The sequence below is a fragment of the Pituophis catenifer genome, unplaced genomic scaffold (genome assembly GCF_029215685.1).
Source record: "Pituophis catenifer annectens isolate HBS135680 unplaced genomic scaffold, rPitCat1.0.hap2 SCAF_1, whole genome shotgun sequence".
NCBI lineage: Eukaryota > Metazoa > Chordata > Lepidosauria > Squamata > Colubridae > Pituophis > Pituophis catenifer.
This window is the reverse complement of record NW_027256881.1, coordinates 113,717,057-113,734,032: the sequence shown is the minus strand read 5'-3', so window position 1 is coordinate 113,734,032 and position 16,976 is coordinate 113,717,057. Positions and strand designations below refer to the sequence as shown.

Here is a 16,976-nt window from a genome sequence, read left to right as displayed (position 1 = left end):
GGAAAGGCCCTCTGATCAAGGGGGAAAATATGCATTGGAATAAAAAAAACTTGAAATTCATTTTATTGTTATAGGCTGTTGTTTGATGAAATTGGAGTAAAATGTTCTGTGTAGTTTATATATGTCATTTTATAATTGTTACACCAGACAAAATCTGACACTTGTTTTTATATAGTACATATTTATTTATTTATTTATTATTTATTTATTTATTATATTTCTATACCGCCTTTCTCCCGTAGGACTCAAGGCGGTGTACAGTCAGGAAAAATATAGACACACAAACATCATAAAATTGCTAATTAAAATTATTACTTAGTTTGGTCAATTAAATAAAACCCAGAATTAGATCACATTTAAAAAATCATTAAAAGGAAAGTAAGAGCAGAATTTATGCCTGATCTTTGGGGGTGATTCTTTCCACTCAGTTGCCACAATATAGTGTATTCTATTCAGGAAGAGGTCTTACAGATGCTTTAATGCACTGGGCAGGGAGCCTGAGGGGGCGAGGAAGTTAATGAATGCACTTCTGCTAGCATGACATTAGTGTAAGTAAAAATCCTACCTCTGTACAGATACAGATCTCAAATAATAGACTATTTTTGCATATTATTAATATGTAAATAAATATTTGTATGTAAATGTGAAAGAAAGGAATGAAAGCCAGTTTGCTAAATAAGAACTTTTGAGCATCTACAGTCAAGAATTGGTTTTCTTACTGCATCATGATTTGCTTGATACCATATATTCAGAAAATTTGCTTTCAGGCTTGTTAATCCGATAAATCGTTTTCTGACTAAAGCTTTTGCAATACCTTCCAAGAGATCTAACAATGTTTCTTGTCAGGTTCTTCAAAATAATGCGAAGTACCAAGTTGTACCTAAAAAGCTGACCATAGGGAAGCGCCTTGCACAATGCCTTCATCCTGCCCTGCCTGGTGGGGTGCATCGGAAGGCCCTGGAGACATATGAGATTGTTTTCAAAATCATTGGCCCCAAGCGCCTGGCCAAAGATCTCTTCTTGTACAGGTAAGTAAAATTACATTTCAATCGAGGTCTTATTTTAGTCAAACAGCTTTTACTGTAATAAAATTTTCTACATACTCCATATTCCATACTGCATACTCCATACTGTAAAACCACATTCTCAATGTGTTTGATTACAGTTCCCATTGTACTGAACTGACAGTTATATAAACATCAACTAGAAATTTACAGATTGAAGCAAGCTCTCTCTCTCTCTTCCTTCCTCCCTCCCTCCCTCTCTCGATTTACCAGACCTCATTCAGTGAACCACTTTTTCACTGTGATTCATATCAATTATATAATTGCACAAAAGTATTTGCCTGGAATTATCATATTGTACACTTTGATTTAACAGATATTTCAAACACATCTTCTCCTTCCAATTAATCCACTTTTCACTCTATAGCAGTGGCCCCAAACCTTTTGGGCATCAGAGACCAGTTCTGTGGAGAGAGGTTTTTCCACAGACTGGAAGGGGGTGGGTGTGGTTTCAGTGCTGCCTACATCTCGCAGATGGGGCTTCACTTGTTTGCGTGTCCCATGGCATGCCGCCCTTTTGCATGCTGCAGACCTGTGTCGTTCACGAGCCAGGGATTGGGGACCTCTACTGTATAGTATATTCATATATTTTGTGTGTCGGTGACTATATTCATATAGTACTCTTAACCAGAGCAGTTTAAATTGCTGCTCTCAACCAACAGATGAAATTTGGTTAATGTTAAACTTTCGGGACTTTATATGGCATGTTGTGCATCTTATTCATTAGCTTATGATTTAATATATTGTGCAAAATATAAAATATGAATTTTTCAATAACTATGTATTATGCAAGCAATAACTACTAATATGGCTATAAAAGAAAGCAGCCTAATACATGATTTTATAATTAAATGATTCTACAATTCTACTATTAAGTGAGCTTATATGATCAGTTACTGTGTAGCGATTGTCTAACAGAAAAAGAAAATTGAGAGGTTGTTTGTAGTCTTTTGCACTGCAGTTATTATTGGAGTTACTCAAATGGATCTAAAGTTGCACCGTATGCAACTAGAAGCTCCATTCTATGTACGGACTGCACAACCACAATACACGTTACAATATATCAATGAACTGGTATACAAAGCAGTTTTGTGTTTCATACCTGTGACACTGACCTCTGTGTTTTTTGTTTTGTTTTGTTTTGTTTGCTTGTATATTTCTACAGTTCTGGCCTATTTCCTCTTCTTGCTAATGCTGCAATGTCTGTTAAGCCAGCATTGCTCAGCTTGTATGAAATGTATTACCTTCCTTTGGGCAAAACATTGAAACCAGGCCTGCAAGGGTTGTTAACCGGGATCCTTCCTGGTTTGGAAGAGGGGTCTGAGTATTATGAAAGGTAAGGCTGAAGAATAATGGAATGTTATTGTTACCAAAACTTATCTTCCTTGTTTTAATTGGTTATGATATGAAACTTAACTTTCTGAAGGAAAAAAAATCAAAGATTTTGGTGCATAAGTCTTTAAAAAACTATTGGAAGTTCCAGCTTCCACATCAAACTGTTTTCCTTCTTTCTTGTATTCAGATTCTGTTTGATTGAACTGGGAAAAATCTGTTGTGCCTAACTTTTATAAGAAACAAAAGGTTCAGTCCCGATTCATTATAATTGATGCAGGACCAGCCAAGCAAGAAAAGCCACCTACGTGTAGTTACTTTAGCATTCTATCTGAATCATAATTCATAGTGTATTCCACCTCGATATCTATTGTTTAGAATTCTGGATTATTCTAACATTTAAATTGGTCACAGATTTGTTTCCAATAAGAAATAGTTCTTAATCCTCTCAAATAAAATACATTATGCATCTGGTTCTAAAAAGATACAGGAGAATTTCAAAGGAAGAAGTTAATATTAGCCCTACCTTCCCAATACATTCCACATGAAAAAAGCCTTCTCTAGACGCATCATTTCTTGTTTGCTTTGAACCTTCCTGGATTTTTATTTTGTCCTTTATTGTTGCTTGTGTTCCAGAACTAACACTTTACTAGAGAAAGTTGCTGCAGCAGTGGACCAATCAGCTTTCTACAGTGCATTGTGGGGTAGTCTTCTTACTAGTCCTGCAATTCGGCTGCCTGGCATTACTTACGTCCTCTCCCATCTAAACAGGAAGCTTTCTATGGAGGATCAGCTCTATATCATAGGCAGTGACATTGAATTAATGGTAAATGTTTATGAAACCATAATGATAACTCTTGGTTCTTTGCCTTCCTAATTTTTTTGATGTAATCATTGCATAAAGAAACAATGTCTATATAGGAGCCGTGGTGGCTCCTATATAGACATAGTAATATTACTAATGTTATAAGTGAAAGGCCACTCTCAAAGCAGTTTCATAGCTGGAGACTTGTCACAAATAACGCCTTCTTCTGTGCTCCCTCCTGCCAAATCCCCCAGTAAGTGATGGTTTCCTCTTCATATATGTCCCACGGATTACTGGGCAATTCCCAATACTATTCCAAGAATGCAAAGGGCTTATTAAGGACCTATATTATACAAATTTTGATTACTTTGTTCCTTGGTTATATTTGACTCATTATTACAAAACTGAAGAGTAAAAAATAATTGTTTATTTATTGAGTGAGACTCATGTTTTAGCTCACACTTGTACAAGGACAGGAGCACTTCTTATGAATTATTTTCAAATTGTGCATATCTTATTACTTATAGTATTTTTGGTCTGAGAAGGGGATACTTCTAATAGTTCATATATTTTCCTTGCTGGTGAAATCTCCGTTCCTTCTGAATCAGACCTTTGGCACTGAGCCAGTTCAGTTTATTGATTTCTCTCTTACAAATGGCTTATTTCCTGATTTATGTAATGCAGCTATCCTTTTCCTCAACAGCTTTTGGGCATCCATGTATAGGTTTATATACCGGCATTTACAAGCCAAAATACAGTCTACAGAAACAGAGGAATGCACAATTAGGTGTATCATTCCATGCATAGAGAGAAAATTGGAAGAAAAAATTGTCTGAATAGGGATTACAAGTATCTAATGTTTGCGTAAAAGTGCAGTTTTTAGAAAAGTAATTAAATAGCATTATTAATCTGTGCTCCTTTCTAATGGCAATTTCATTTCAGGTAGAAGCAGTAAGCACTTCAGTGCAGGATTCCAGTGTCTTGGTACAGAGGAGCACACTTGATCTCATATTATTCTGTTTTCCATTCCACATGAGTCAGGTAAAGTACTTCCGAATCTTTATTGAGTGAAGTACTGATATGTTACCCACAAATAAAAATTTCAGTTTTCTTTTGTTCAAATTTCCCAAATCTGCATAATATTCTAGTGGGAAACAGCAACTCTTCAGTTGCTAGACTTCTATCTCCTGTATTTAAAACTTCCTTTCAAAATTCTATAGATGCATAGCATATTGGAAATCAAAGAGTTCCTTCTTCTTCTGGTGGCAATCCATTGTATCTTAAAGAAGACAGCTCTCATAAGACTGCTGTGCTTTGGAAATGGCATTCCAGAGCCATGCTTTTTCATGGAAAAATATAATCCTGTTTACTCCAGCCATCCTGCTTCTTAGTCACATTTCTAGTATAAAAATGACACTACAAATTCTTCAAAATTGATGCTTCATAATGTACAGAAAAACATGGGAAATGGCTCTTATCATTAAAGCAGATGAATCTTTTTCTAGGTTGCTGTGGCTGCTTCAGTAGCTGCTTCTTATATAACTGAGCATGTTCGACCACTTTACATTTTATAGCACGTTGTTTAATTTCATTTCTGGAAATTTACTGTTGAAAACTGCTTTTGGTATTTTGAATCAGTGTCTGTGCTTAGATTATGTAAACTTGACTATTCAGGTTTGCTTTAACCTTGTGGGGTAAGAAGAAAAATATGTCTTTTCTCATGCTAATTATTTTTAAGTCTTGTACTTGGGGGCTATGATATTTTCATCTATATCTTGTTACTAAAGATAAAAAAGATGCATTCATATTTCAATTGTAGCCCATATAAATTTCTATTGGTACTTGAAAGTGAAGTAGAAAATCATATTTCCATCATATAATAAAGTTTTTGAATGCGACACTTGTTTAAATGTGACATTCCCAATTTTAGGCAACACGCCCAGACATGATCCGAATTCTTTCAGCATCTCTTCATGTAGTGCTACGCAGAGACATGTCACTCAATAGGAGGCTTTATGCCTGGCTTCTAGGTAGGTTATAGGATTTATATATTTATTTATATCTATGCATATATCATTTGTATTTGAAATGTGCAATCTGCTTTTCAATCTGCAAAAAATCCTAAACAAAAGTACGGGATTTTAATGAAAAATCAAAGAATACTATTTAACATATGAACACTAATGCAAAATAATTGAATCAATAAGAGCCATTGGTATAGTGGTTGAACAATAGATCATGAGGTCTAGTCCCGCCTTAGGCACAAAGCCAATCACTTTGTCTGAAGCCTAGGAAAAAAGAGATGACAAGCCACTTCCAAAACTTTTGCCAAGAAAACCATATAGACTTGACTTGGTAGTCTCCATGAGTCAAAAATTGATTCAAAGGCAGGCACATGTGCACTTCCACACAAACACACACACACACACACACACACACACACACATATATACACACACCAGTTTTTGTTACTAATAGAAAATATAATAGGCCACGTAATTTCTAATCATCTTATTGTTGGGAGATGGCTGCTGTAACTGTTTGCAATTGGAGCTACATATTCTGCAAATTTTCTGTTTCATTATTTTCAAAATCAAAAATAGTTTAAAGAATGCATTTAAAATTTTCACAAAAAAATCATCATTAACATATTTAGTTATCTTCCCAAATTAAATTTGTGCAAAAGAGACCTTATTAATAGTGAAAAACTTGCTTGATATGGTAATTATTCCAGTTCCAGGTTCTGCTTTCTCTACACAGACTTTAGAGGTATAATTTTTGGATACTTTTATTAGATTAGCCTTTCCCAGTCTGGAATCCTCACAGAAATTGACTATGCTGACCGGGAATAATTCCAGCATATTTGGTGGGTGCTAGGTTGAGTGAAGTCTCTTCCAGATTTAGAATTGTTCCTAGCTTTTAACTGGGAGACCAACATTGTCAGGTTTGTTGGGGAGTCCCAATGGTCCTCAATACTCTGTCAGTATCATTTCTTACTTTCTTCCCTCTGACATGCCTGCTTCTTACCCTCCTCTACCACTTCATTTACTGAGCCTAACCTTTTTAATAGAGACTATTGGGTTTGCTGTTCAGACATAAATTTATCCCGTTCCTAGAGGGTTCCCCCCCTCCCCCATTCAGAAATAACAGGGGAGTGTCACTGCAGCTGTGTGGGTAGTTAATGGCTCAGATTGTTTGGTGCATGTAACACCATTGCTCCCATAGTTGCATTGGCTACCAATTTGCTTCCAGGTGCTGGACGTCACCTTTAAAATCCTACATGGCTTGGTACTTACGGGATCATCTCTTCCCACTTGGGAGACTTCAGTTCATTCAAAATGCAGTCTCTAATTTAATCACAAGACTGAACCAAAGGAGAATAGAACTCTTGGATTGAAACAACTCAGAATTTCTGAGCTCATTTCTGATGACAAATCTAAACAATAGTTTTAAAGATTATAAAATGAGGCCTTGTTCTGTAACCATGTAAATTAAATGCTTTCTCATGTTCAGCCATTTCATGCACAAAGACTTCCAGTTTCGAAATACCAATCTTGTATTGAATTATGTATATGGTAGCTAGATTGATTTTGTCAACAAGATTTCCATTAACTGGCAATAACTTGGAAATTGTATGTGCTTGTGAGACAATATACAGGTAGTCCTTGACTTACATCAGTTCATTTAGTGACTGTTCAAAGTTACAACAGCACTGAAAAAAGTGACTCCTCTTCACTCTTACTACTACTACTGTTGCAGCATCCCTGTGGTCATGTAATCAAAATTCAGGTACTTGGCAACTGAGTCATATTTATGACGGTTGCAATGTGCTGGGGTCATGTGATTATCCTTTGCGACCTTCTGGCAAGCAAAGTCAATGACTAAGCCATATTCATTTAACAACTGTGTTACTAAGTTAACAGCTGCAGTGTTCACTTAACAACTGTGGCAAAAAGATTGTAAAATGGGGAATAACTCACTTAACAACTGTCTCGCTTAGCAATAGAAATTTTGGGCTCAGTTGCAGTCACAAGTCAAGGACTACCTGTAGTTTTATAGTTTTGTAGTTTTACTGTGGTTGTAATGCACCCAGAGTTGTGCTACAGAATGAATTGCCATACAAATATATTAAATAAATAAATACCCCACAGTTCAGCTGCCAAGAATGTCATGAGTCTCTGTCTCTCCCTCCCTCTCCCTCCCTCCCTCCCTCCCTCCCTCTCTCTCTCTCTCTCTCTCTCTCACACACACACACACACACACACACACACACACACACACACACACAAAGAGGGGAGATGTCTTATGGACTTATGTACATGAACAATATCACCTGTTGGGAAAGATGACAGTGGATTTAGCTCTTCTCCCCAAACTATTTTTTATTTGATGTATTGATAGCATTTTTAACTTACCTTACTCCAGAGGCTCTAGGCATCATGTAAAATAATATAATACAAAGCAATACAATACAACAATATGATTTTATATTCATATAATATTTAGCAGTGTAGTTCCTTAATTTGTTGATCTGAAGCAGTTCCCCATTATATGTCATCTACAGTCTTATTATTCTCTATAGTACATTTACATATTGCAGGATTTTTGTAAGAGTTAGGGCAAAGTAATCCACAAAGCACCTTTAGAATTCAGATACTTTACATGTTCATAAATATATGGGTGCATGTGCATTTTGCAAAATTGCTACTATTTCAGTGACTTGAATCCTTGTGAAATAAAAGCATGGAGTCTTCATAAAATTAACTTTGGCATTTGGGAATCTTTATAGATAAAAAAAGCCTTATATTTTGCTCTTATTAAATTGGTTTCCTTTTATTAAATTTAACTTAAAATGGTCTTTCCTCTTGCCAACATTATTTGGACGGCAAAATGGTGAGTTCTCATAACTCAGATCTTGTGCTCCCTGTTCCTTGTTCTTGGTTTGCCTAAGCATAGCATTGATTGGGCTTTTGTTTTTATTTGCTTGAAGGTTTTGATAACAATGGGGCTATTACAGGACCTAGAAGTACACGAAATAGTAATCCTGAAGAGCATGCAACATACTACTTCAATACATTCTCTAAGGAAATGCTAGTTCAGGTAATACGTTTATGTATGTTGGGCAGACAAAGATATATCTGTGTTGTATTACTTTCTGTGTGCTGAAGTTGTTCATCGTGTGCTTTTTTGCTATAGCATCAGGAATAAATCTTGGCAAATCAGATTAAACTGAACATGGATTGTCAGTTATGTAATGTGATATATAAAGTATCCTTCTCCCACAGAATAGTCTTAGAGTTGTTGGGATACACTATACAGTTCAGTCCCCAAGAATGCCATGAGTGTATTCAAAATACACCTACACCAAAGAACAGGTTCTATAAACAGAAAAGATGAACGCACAGCAAGATCTCCTACTGAGGAAGATCATGATGGATTTTGCTCTTCCCCAAATATATTTGTTAGATTTATAAACTGGCTTACTGAAGAAGTTCTAGAGTAGACACTGCATAAAATAACCAGACTACAATAAAAATAGCAATATAATAGTATTGTAATAACTATTACAATAACAACAACAGTACCAACAATAATGGTGCAGATCTTTGTGTAGCTGTTTAAATATCATAGGACTACTGGAAAATCCAGATCTTAATTATTCTATAGGAAACCATGAATGAGGGCCAAACTTTCCTGGGGAGTAAGTTGTTTCAAGGGAAGGGAGCTGTCAAAATGGCCACCTTCTCTGTCTCATGTAACTTTTAGCAGGCACTTTATTCAACCAGATTGGGTGGGCAGAATTCACTTGGAATAGGTAGCTTCTAAATTACACAGGCCCTGAGACATTTAAGACTACAAATATTAATCAGTACTTCATATTGCACTTGGAAACAAACAAATAACCAGTGCAGCTCCCAAAACCGAAAGATAATGTGGCAATGCCATGATTATCCAGTAAGCATCTAGGCAACTCCATTTTGCACCAGTGGTAGTTTTAAGGTGGTCTTCACTGACAGCCCTGTGAAGTGTGAATGGCAGTAGGGGAGGCACAAAGGAAAAAGGGAATAAGTAACTGTCTTCCACAACCCTTTCTTATGTCATATTCCTTCCATGGATTTCTTCCCATTAACCAGATTTATATGTGACCTTGTATTTAGCCTAAATTCTCATAAATGCATAAAAATGCTTTGATTTTAAAGTATCTTCTCTTACAGGCTATGGTGGGAATTCTGCAAGTCAATGTGCATAGCGAAGAGAGCACATTGATGCAAGATCTAAAGCCTTTTCGGATTCTTATCAGTTTACTGGACAAACCTGAGCTAGGTAACTAAATATTAATTTGTGTGTTTGAGCATATGGCAAATGTGGAATTAGACTGGATCCTAGATAAAAAAAAACTAGCTTGGTCTTTCCAAGTACATGTGTTCATACATTATAAATGAAACAGTAATCCTGATTTTATAGTCAGCCTTTCCTCCTAACCTCTTGTCGTCCAAATTACTGCTCCTTTTGTCCTGTCTTCAAATGCTGTTGCCAACCTATTACCGTGTAAATTGGTGGTGCAGAGTTATTGTCATAGAGTAGAGTAGAAAAGTTGATGCTAGTCCAGGGGAGTGCTGGGAAAGATTAAAACTGTGCTTATGTAACAATCATGGGAAATTATTAGGGGATCTAACAACTGTCTAGCACTGTAGGGATGTAAATGAAGCGAGATACATCAGCAGGAAAATTTGGGGTAAACTCTCAGTAAAAATACACATCATATAAGTAATACAAGAAAAATGGCACTAGGGATAACCAAGATTGTAGATTAAGTACTGATGGTAATATGCAAATGTTAAGAATTCATAAAACAAACACAATGATAGGTATCCTATTAGTGCATTGTACTTCCAATACCAAAATATCAATTTTCAACAGTTTTCAGAGCATTTTTATTCCAGCTATTAGTGTAAAAATTATTTTGCCCAGTCATTTAGTATCATAGGTATCAAGGTTGACTCAGCCTTCCATCCTTCCATGGTCAGTAAAATGAGGACCCAGATTGTTGGGACAATATGTTGACTCTGTAAACTGCTTAGAGAGGGCTGTAAAAGCACTATGAAGTGGTATATAAGTCTAAGTGCTATTGCTATTGCTATTGCTATTGCTATTGCTATAGTATTAGTGACATAAGTGCCTGAAATAAAATGTATGTAAACACTTTGCAATTATGTCAGTGGACCCTTTCACTTAGCACACTTAGTAATTACATTTAGTAATTGAAATCAATGAGACATAAACTAGTAAATATTCATACAGTGAATGCACAATTATTTGTTTTCCTTGTAAGAATCAACTTTATAGTGCAAATATTCTTTTCTCAGCACTTCAACTGCAGTAAAAGAAAATATGCTGATCAAATCTCTTCAGGATTTCCGGAAATTTGTTAATAACAATAAAAATACAGATAGTTTATCAATATAATTGCAATTCTTTCCCTTGTTCTTTAGGACCTGTAATATTAGAAGATGTATTGATTGAAGTATTTAGGACATTATACACACAGTGCAAAGCGGAACTGGATCTTCAGATGGAGTCTTCCTTCAGTAAGGATCATACTCAACTAAGCAGGTGATTAGGAGGAGGGGGGTAGAAAGAAATTGCTGCCATAACCCTAATCATTCAGTTTCTCCCAGGAATAGAATGCTGCTGTTAATTAGTTTTCTGCGAATAGCCGGCTTCCATGCTGATTTGGAGTGGGGGGAGGAAGTATGCTGAAAATTGGGGAGTGATCATTGTGGATTTTGGACAATTTTTCCTGACATTTTTCCTCCTTGGCCCACAAGGAGATTTGCCATTGCCTTCTTTTGAGATGTGTTTTGATTTCTTACTTGAGTCTGCAGCTCCGATATTTCCAGGTGGTCCCCAATCCAGATATTAACCAGACCCCAGTTAGCTTCTGAATACAAACCAGATTAATCAGGTTACACTTACACAGTAATGGTTGGCTAATATTATAAAGTACCCTAAGTCATTAGTAAGGATCCTACTTCTCTCTGGTTTTCTGCCACCTTATTGTGCTCTTTTGGGCTTTAATGCTTTGCTACCACTGCTGGTATTTCCTTTACTTCTTGTCACTTTCATGAAGTTAAATGAATGTGGGACTGCTGAAAAATTGTTATCAGCAAAAGAGTATTTTTTTTCAACTTCTTCAGCCACTTTCTTACACATGAGTTCCAGGAAGTTCGTGGCGGACAGCAGACATTTTTATTTTGCACACTTTATTCAATGCTTTTTTTTAAATATAGAAGTATTATGAAATGTCCTATGTGGAAAAGATGGTAAAAGTGAAAGAGAGCCAGAAAACTCGGAAGGAAAGGATGGTGATATCATGAAACTTTGCTGTTAAGTAACAAAGAAATACATTTGAATTAGGAATATAGATGGTTGACTATGTACATATTTCACTGAGCTGTTGTGCTTTTCTTTCAGCAAATTGAGGGAAAATAAGAAAACAGCAGAGCTGATTAAAACTGCCAATCTTCTGTTTAATTCTTTTGAGCCTTATTATATGTGGGACTATATAGCCCGTTGGTTTGAAGAATGCTGTAGGTAAGGTACATTTCATAGAAGTGTTTTTATATTACTGTTGAAAATGTATATTTTATAAATCATCATCTCCATTTTAGCCATTGTCTATCTACTGTAGCATGAAGGCCTCTTCCGCATGTTTTATAAATAGGGTTTCATATTCGTTGAGAAAATAAAATAATTGGTTCATTTCTTATCTGAAGGAAAGAAAAGCTGCATAATTCCAAATATTCACTGTGATCTGTCTTTTAGAAGGGACTGATGCAGAAGGTGTTACTTTATTCTTTTGAGAGAGTGTGCACCGACCATGCTATCACATAATTTCTGTCTTGATGATCTTCAAAATAAACTTGACTCTAGTGAAAGGCATTGGTTTTAGGATATGTGAAAGTCTGTTTGTCTGCTTAATCTACAATGATCCTTTCAGATGCACAAGTTAGCAATCAGTGCTGAAGGTTATGAAGCATGATTCTGTATAGGGATCTTTTTCCTGGGGAAAAAAAATGACAGGAGGTGATTTTTAACTTCCTGCTAAAACATTTATTTATTTATTTATTTATTTATTTATTTATTTATTTATTTTTATTTTTTTTAATTTGATTTATATGCCGCCCTTCTCCAGAGACTCAGGGCGGCTTACAATGCGTTAAGCAATAGCCTTCATACATTTGTATATACCTGCTTAGTAGGGCTTTCGGCCCCCCCTAAGCGGTGTTCTTTTCTATACAAAGTCAGCTTATTGCCCCTACAATCCGGGTCCTCATTTTACCTACCTCGAAAGGATGGAAGGCTGAGTCAACCTTGAGCCTGTTGAGATTTGAACTTGCAGTAATTGCAGGCAGCTGATTCTACTTAACAGCACTTTAGTCTGCTGCGCCACCAAGGTGCAGCATTTTGCCCTTTGAGAAGTTGTTCTGGAAAGTTAGGGAACTCTGCAAAATAGTGAGTTTGTAAAGGGCAGGAGATTCAGCCTAACCCTGGAAAATAATAATAATGATTAAACAGAAACACAAACTCTCGTGTTGCTTGTTTCAAATTCTGATTTAAAGAAATATATTTGAAGAGTTATTTTTCTGTTTGAAGCTGAAATACAGTTCTGTTATTTACACTGCTGCTTTATCGTCGTTTATCGGTTGATTTGATTTGTAGGGCTGTCCATTTTACCTAAGTGACTCTGAGTACCTTACAACAACTAAAACAACAATCCAATAAAAAAACAAGTTAAAAACTATAATGCAAATACATAAATAAATATGCTATTTAGTATACTGTCTTTGGTGTAAACCGCCCAGAGTCCTCGGAGAGTGGACAGCATAGAAATATGAATAATAAATAAATAAATAAATAAATAAATAAATAAATAAATAAATAAATAAATAAATAAATAAATAAATAAAACATTGATAAGCCTTTTAAAACAAAAATAACCATATTTATAACATAAAGAGTTATATTTTATATATAAGAGTATATACCTTATATACCTTTTTTAGTCTTTTTTAGTTTTTTAGCTTTTAATTTGTCAATGGGTTTTAATTCGAACTGTTTTAAATTTGGGCCAAAGTATGTAATTCTTTTAATAATTTTAAATTTTGTATTGATATGTGTTTTAGTTCTGGCTGTGCACCGCCCTGAGTCCACTAGGAGAAGGGCAGTATACAAATTGAATAAAATAAATAAATAAATACCATGTTTATTACATTATAAAATAATAGTTTAAGAAATCATTAAGACATCTACTTACAGTTTCTAGTCCTGCAGATGCTGTGCTACCAATGCCTAAACTCTGCTTGAATTCGTAGGCGGACTCTGCATGCTCGATTACAGGCCGTGCCTGGAGGTGCTAGTGAACCTGCTGAATTCCCTCTTACCAACTTCTGCCTTCTGGTTGATTTTTTGTTGGATATAGTCTCTTTGGTAAGATTCCCTTTGTTCATTTTGACTATAGTCTTCCTAATAGTTGTCTTTTGTTTTATAAAATAGATGGGCTGGAGAAGTCTTTGACTTTAAATCAGATAATAAACAATATTGCAGGCTCTGAATGCATTAACAATTAGAGATTATAAGGTGGAGACTAGACTTCTTTACATGTAGTATCTGTTTCACTTCTTGTCACGGTAATTTCTCTTTTTCCAAATTTCTCATTACTATTCTGCTTTGACTGTAGATTAATTTTTTGTTAAATCTGCTAGATAACAGTAGTTCTTTTGCATGTATCGCAAATACCTGTTGGATAACACTATATATTAATGGAAGTTCTTGAAAATGCTTTTTCCCTATTATCTTTCTTTTATCTTCAAATTCTTTGCTTTTTCATTTCAAAGCCTACTAGAAGTATGAGAGTGCTTTGTCAGGTACGGAATTCTTACTGTTTTTTCAATTAAAAACAATCCTTTGCATGCACCTCTGACAGTATACATTTTGTAAAATTCCTTGTGAGAAAACGGAAATTGCTGTATCAGACCATCCTTCCTGAACTGTCAATTTCCATTATTAACCTGTTTTCAAGTGATTATTATTAACAGAATAAATAAAATATTTATAATATGTGAATAATTTTTCATATTTTCAATGAACAATATATTGATTTGAGAAGAAAGAATCAGCCAGATAATGTTTTCATTGCTTTAAAGAAAGTCTAAGAAATGCATGAGAATTACTCAAAAGTCATCACTTCTAAAATTCTTTAAAAGGTTGTGCTGATTTCTTTTGTGTGCTAGAATATGTTTATTTATGTATATTTATCTGTACATAGATGTGAAGAATGTGTGTAGGATATACAGTAAGTCTGTATTTCATGTAAGTTTTCTGAAAAGAAATAGAATACCTTATGCCACCAGACTTGAAATTTTGGACTTAGACAACTTAGAACTACGCCACCTTCGATCTGATCTAAGCGTAGTACAAAAAATTATCTGCTACAATGTCCTACCTGTCAATGACTACTTCAGCTTCAACAATACACGAGCACACAATAGATACAAACTTAAGGTAAACCATTCCAAACTCGATTGCAGAAAATATGACTTCAACAACAGAGTGGTCAATGCCTGGAATGCACTACCTGACTCTGTGGTTTCTTCCCCAAACCCCCAAAACTTTAACCTTGGACTGTCTACTGTTGACCTCATCCCATTCCTAAGAGGTCTTTAAGGGGCGTGCATAAGCGCACCAGTGTGTCTACCGTCCCTGTCCTAATGTTTCTTTTTATTTGTATCCATTTCATGTATTCATAATTATGTTTATACTTATATCTGTTATCTAATACATGCTTAATAAATAATAAATAATAAATAATAAAAGACCCTCCCTTTCCTTTTATTCTTCTGACATTTTCTCAGTTTTCACCTGGCTCCTAAAGCCTCCGTCAGTTCAGGAATTTTTTGAATGAACTAAACTGTGTTGAGTGGAACTGAGAGGGAAATCAGTCAAAGCAACACAGCATCTGTTTCTGTTGCTCTTAAAGTCCCTGTTTTGGAAGGTGTCCATGCCTGTCTATTTGCTTTGGCCCCTCCAGTCCCCAGTCCCCCTTGTTATAACCCATCAGATTTAGTGGGGTTTTTCTATATTAAAGAGAAGTCTGGAAATGTTATCTGTCTTCTGGATTAAGTTATTAATATAATTTAATATATTACTTCTTTTTTAAAAAAAAAACAATTTCTGGAATTTGCACATTTACATTGTAGTTACAATTCACTAGATTAATAAAAGAGGGATGATTTAATAATGTGCTTTTTATTTTGTTTTTAGGAAACCTATATTGAAATACAAACAGAACACCTGCCTCAGCTTTTACTTAGAATGATCTCTGCACTGACAAGCCATCTTCAGACACTCCACTTGTGTGAGCTGACCGATTCCTTGAAACTCTGCTCAAAGATTCTTAGCAAAGTTCAACCTCCACTGTTATCTGCCGGTACTGATGGTATTCTACAGTTACCAAACAGACACAATGTTCTCAAAGAATGGGAAGAGAAAAAGGTAACTCTGCAAATGTTCTTGCTTTGCTTAAAGATTACAGAGTAGCTTTATATATATATATATATATATAAAGGTAAGTTGTCAATTTAACTATTATTCTACTGTTTGAAAGTCAGTGATCTTCCAGAGCAGAGATGTTAAACTCAAGGTCCGTGGGCTGGATCCGGCCCGCAGGGTGCTTAGATCTGGCCTGCAGGGCCACCCTGGAAACACCAAGGGACCGGTCCACAATGCCTCTGCCAGTGGAAACAGAGCTTCGTTTTCACTGGCAGAAGGTTGCAGGAGGCCCTTGCAGCTGGAAACAGAGCTCAGGAGCCCGTTTTTGGTGGCAGAGCGCTCGGGCTGCCACAGATACCTCTGACACAAGTGATGTTGAGCTGGCCACGCCCCCTGATCACACATACCCCGCCCCCCTGAAGTCAAACAGAACCCTGATGCGGTCCTCAATGAAATCGAGTTTGACACCCTTGTTCGAGAGGAATAGGTAGGTTATCACTATCTCTGAGATCTTATCTTGTTTGTACATTTTCTGTGCTAAAGCCTGTCTTGGGTACTCTTATGTTCCCCAGCAACATAGCTTGGAAGCTTGTTTTCACTGTCTCTAGTAACAGAAGAAAGTTTAGAAGTCATTGCCTGCCCTTACAGCCAATAGAGCAATACCACATTTCCTTGAAGCTAAAGATAACGAAACCTTAGTATTGCTAACCTCTTCGGTTTTCAATGTCTAACATTTTGAAGTTACAGGGAAAAGTAGGAGAGGGGAGATAAAAATAATTTGGGGGGGGGATTTGAAGTGTATACAGAATTTATTTTGTCAATAAAAATTGAAAATAACATAATAACAGCAACAACAGTATGCATAATCTGACTTGCTCATAATTATTTTATATTTGAACTTATTAAATATAAATATCTAATTTAGTCAGATAACAGTTATGATTACTGATGGAATATATTTTTAAATGTTAATTTTGTTATAAATGGAACCATAAGTACAGGCCTGGCCTATTTTAATTTTGTCAATTCATAAGTTGAAAAACAAAGTTGAAGACAGAAGAAACTATTAGCAGGAAAATAAGACAGAATTATATCATAGCCAAGAGCATTTCATTTAGTCTCTAGGCAAAAATCAGATCAGGCTCTGAATCATTTTTTTTTCTCTGGAGAAAATGTCGATGGCTCTGAAGCCACAAATATATCTGGTTCTTGAACTGCACCAC

General features: G+C 35.6%; 1 protein-coding gene across 1 annotated transcript in view; it reads left to right on the top strand.

The window, feature by feature from the left end:
- The first annotated feature begins 2,248 nt into the window (after positions 1–2,248).
- The window catches only part of DOP1A (DOP1 leucine zipper like protein A), a 43,656-nt gene continuing 28,928 nt past the window's right edge, over positions 2,249–16,976 (top strand). The window contains exons 1-11 of the mRNA XM_070932877.1: positions 2,249–2,400; positions 3,033–3,222; positions 4,144–4,242; positions 5,132–5,231; positions 8,192–8,301; positions 9,417–9,525; positions 10,695–10,815; positions 11,677–11,796; positions 13,578–13,692; positions 14,100–14,129; positions 15,526–15,756. Coding sequence (XP_070788978.1) covers positions 2,264–2,400; positions 3,033–3,222; positions 4,144–4,242; positions 5,132–5,231; positions 8,192–8,301; positions 9,417–9,525; positions 10,695–10,815; positions 11,677–11,796; positions 13,578–13,692; positions 14,100–14,129; positions 15,526–15,756 — 1,362 coding nt within the window. The 5' untranslated portion in view covers positions 2,249–2,263. The remainder of the gene's footprint in view (positions 2,401–3,032; positions 3,223–4,143; positions 4,243–5,131; positions 5,232–8,191; positions 8,302–9,416; positions 9,526–10,694; positions 10,816–11,676; positions 11,797–13,577; positions 13,693–14,099; positions 14,130–15,525; positions 15,757–16,976) is intronic.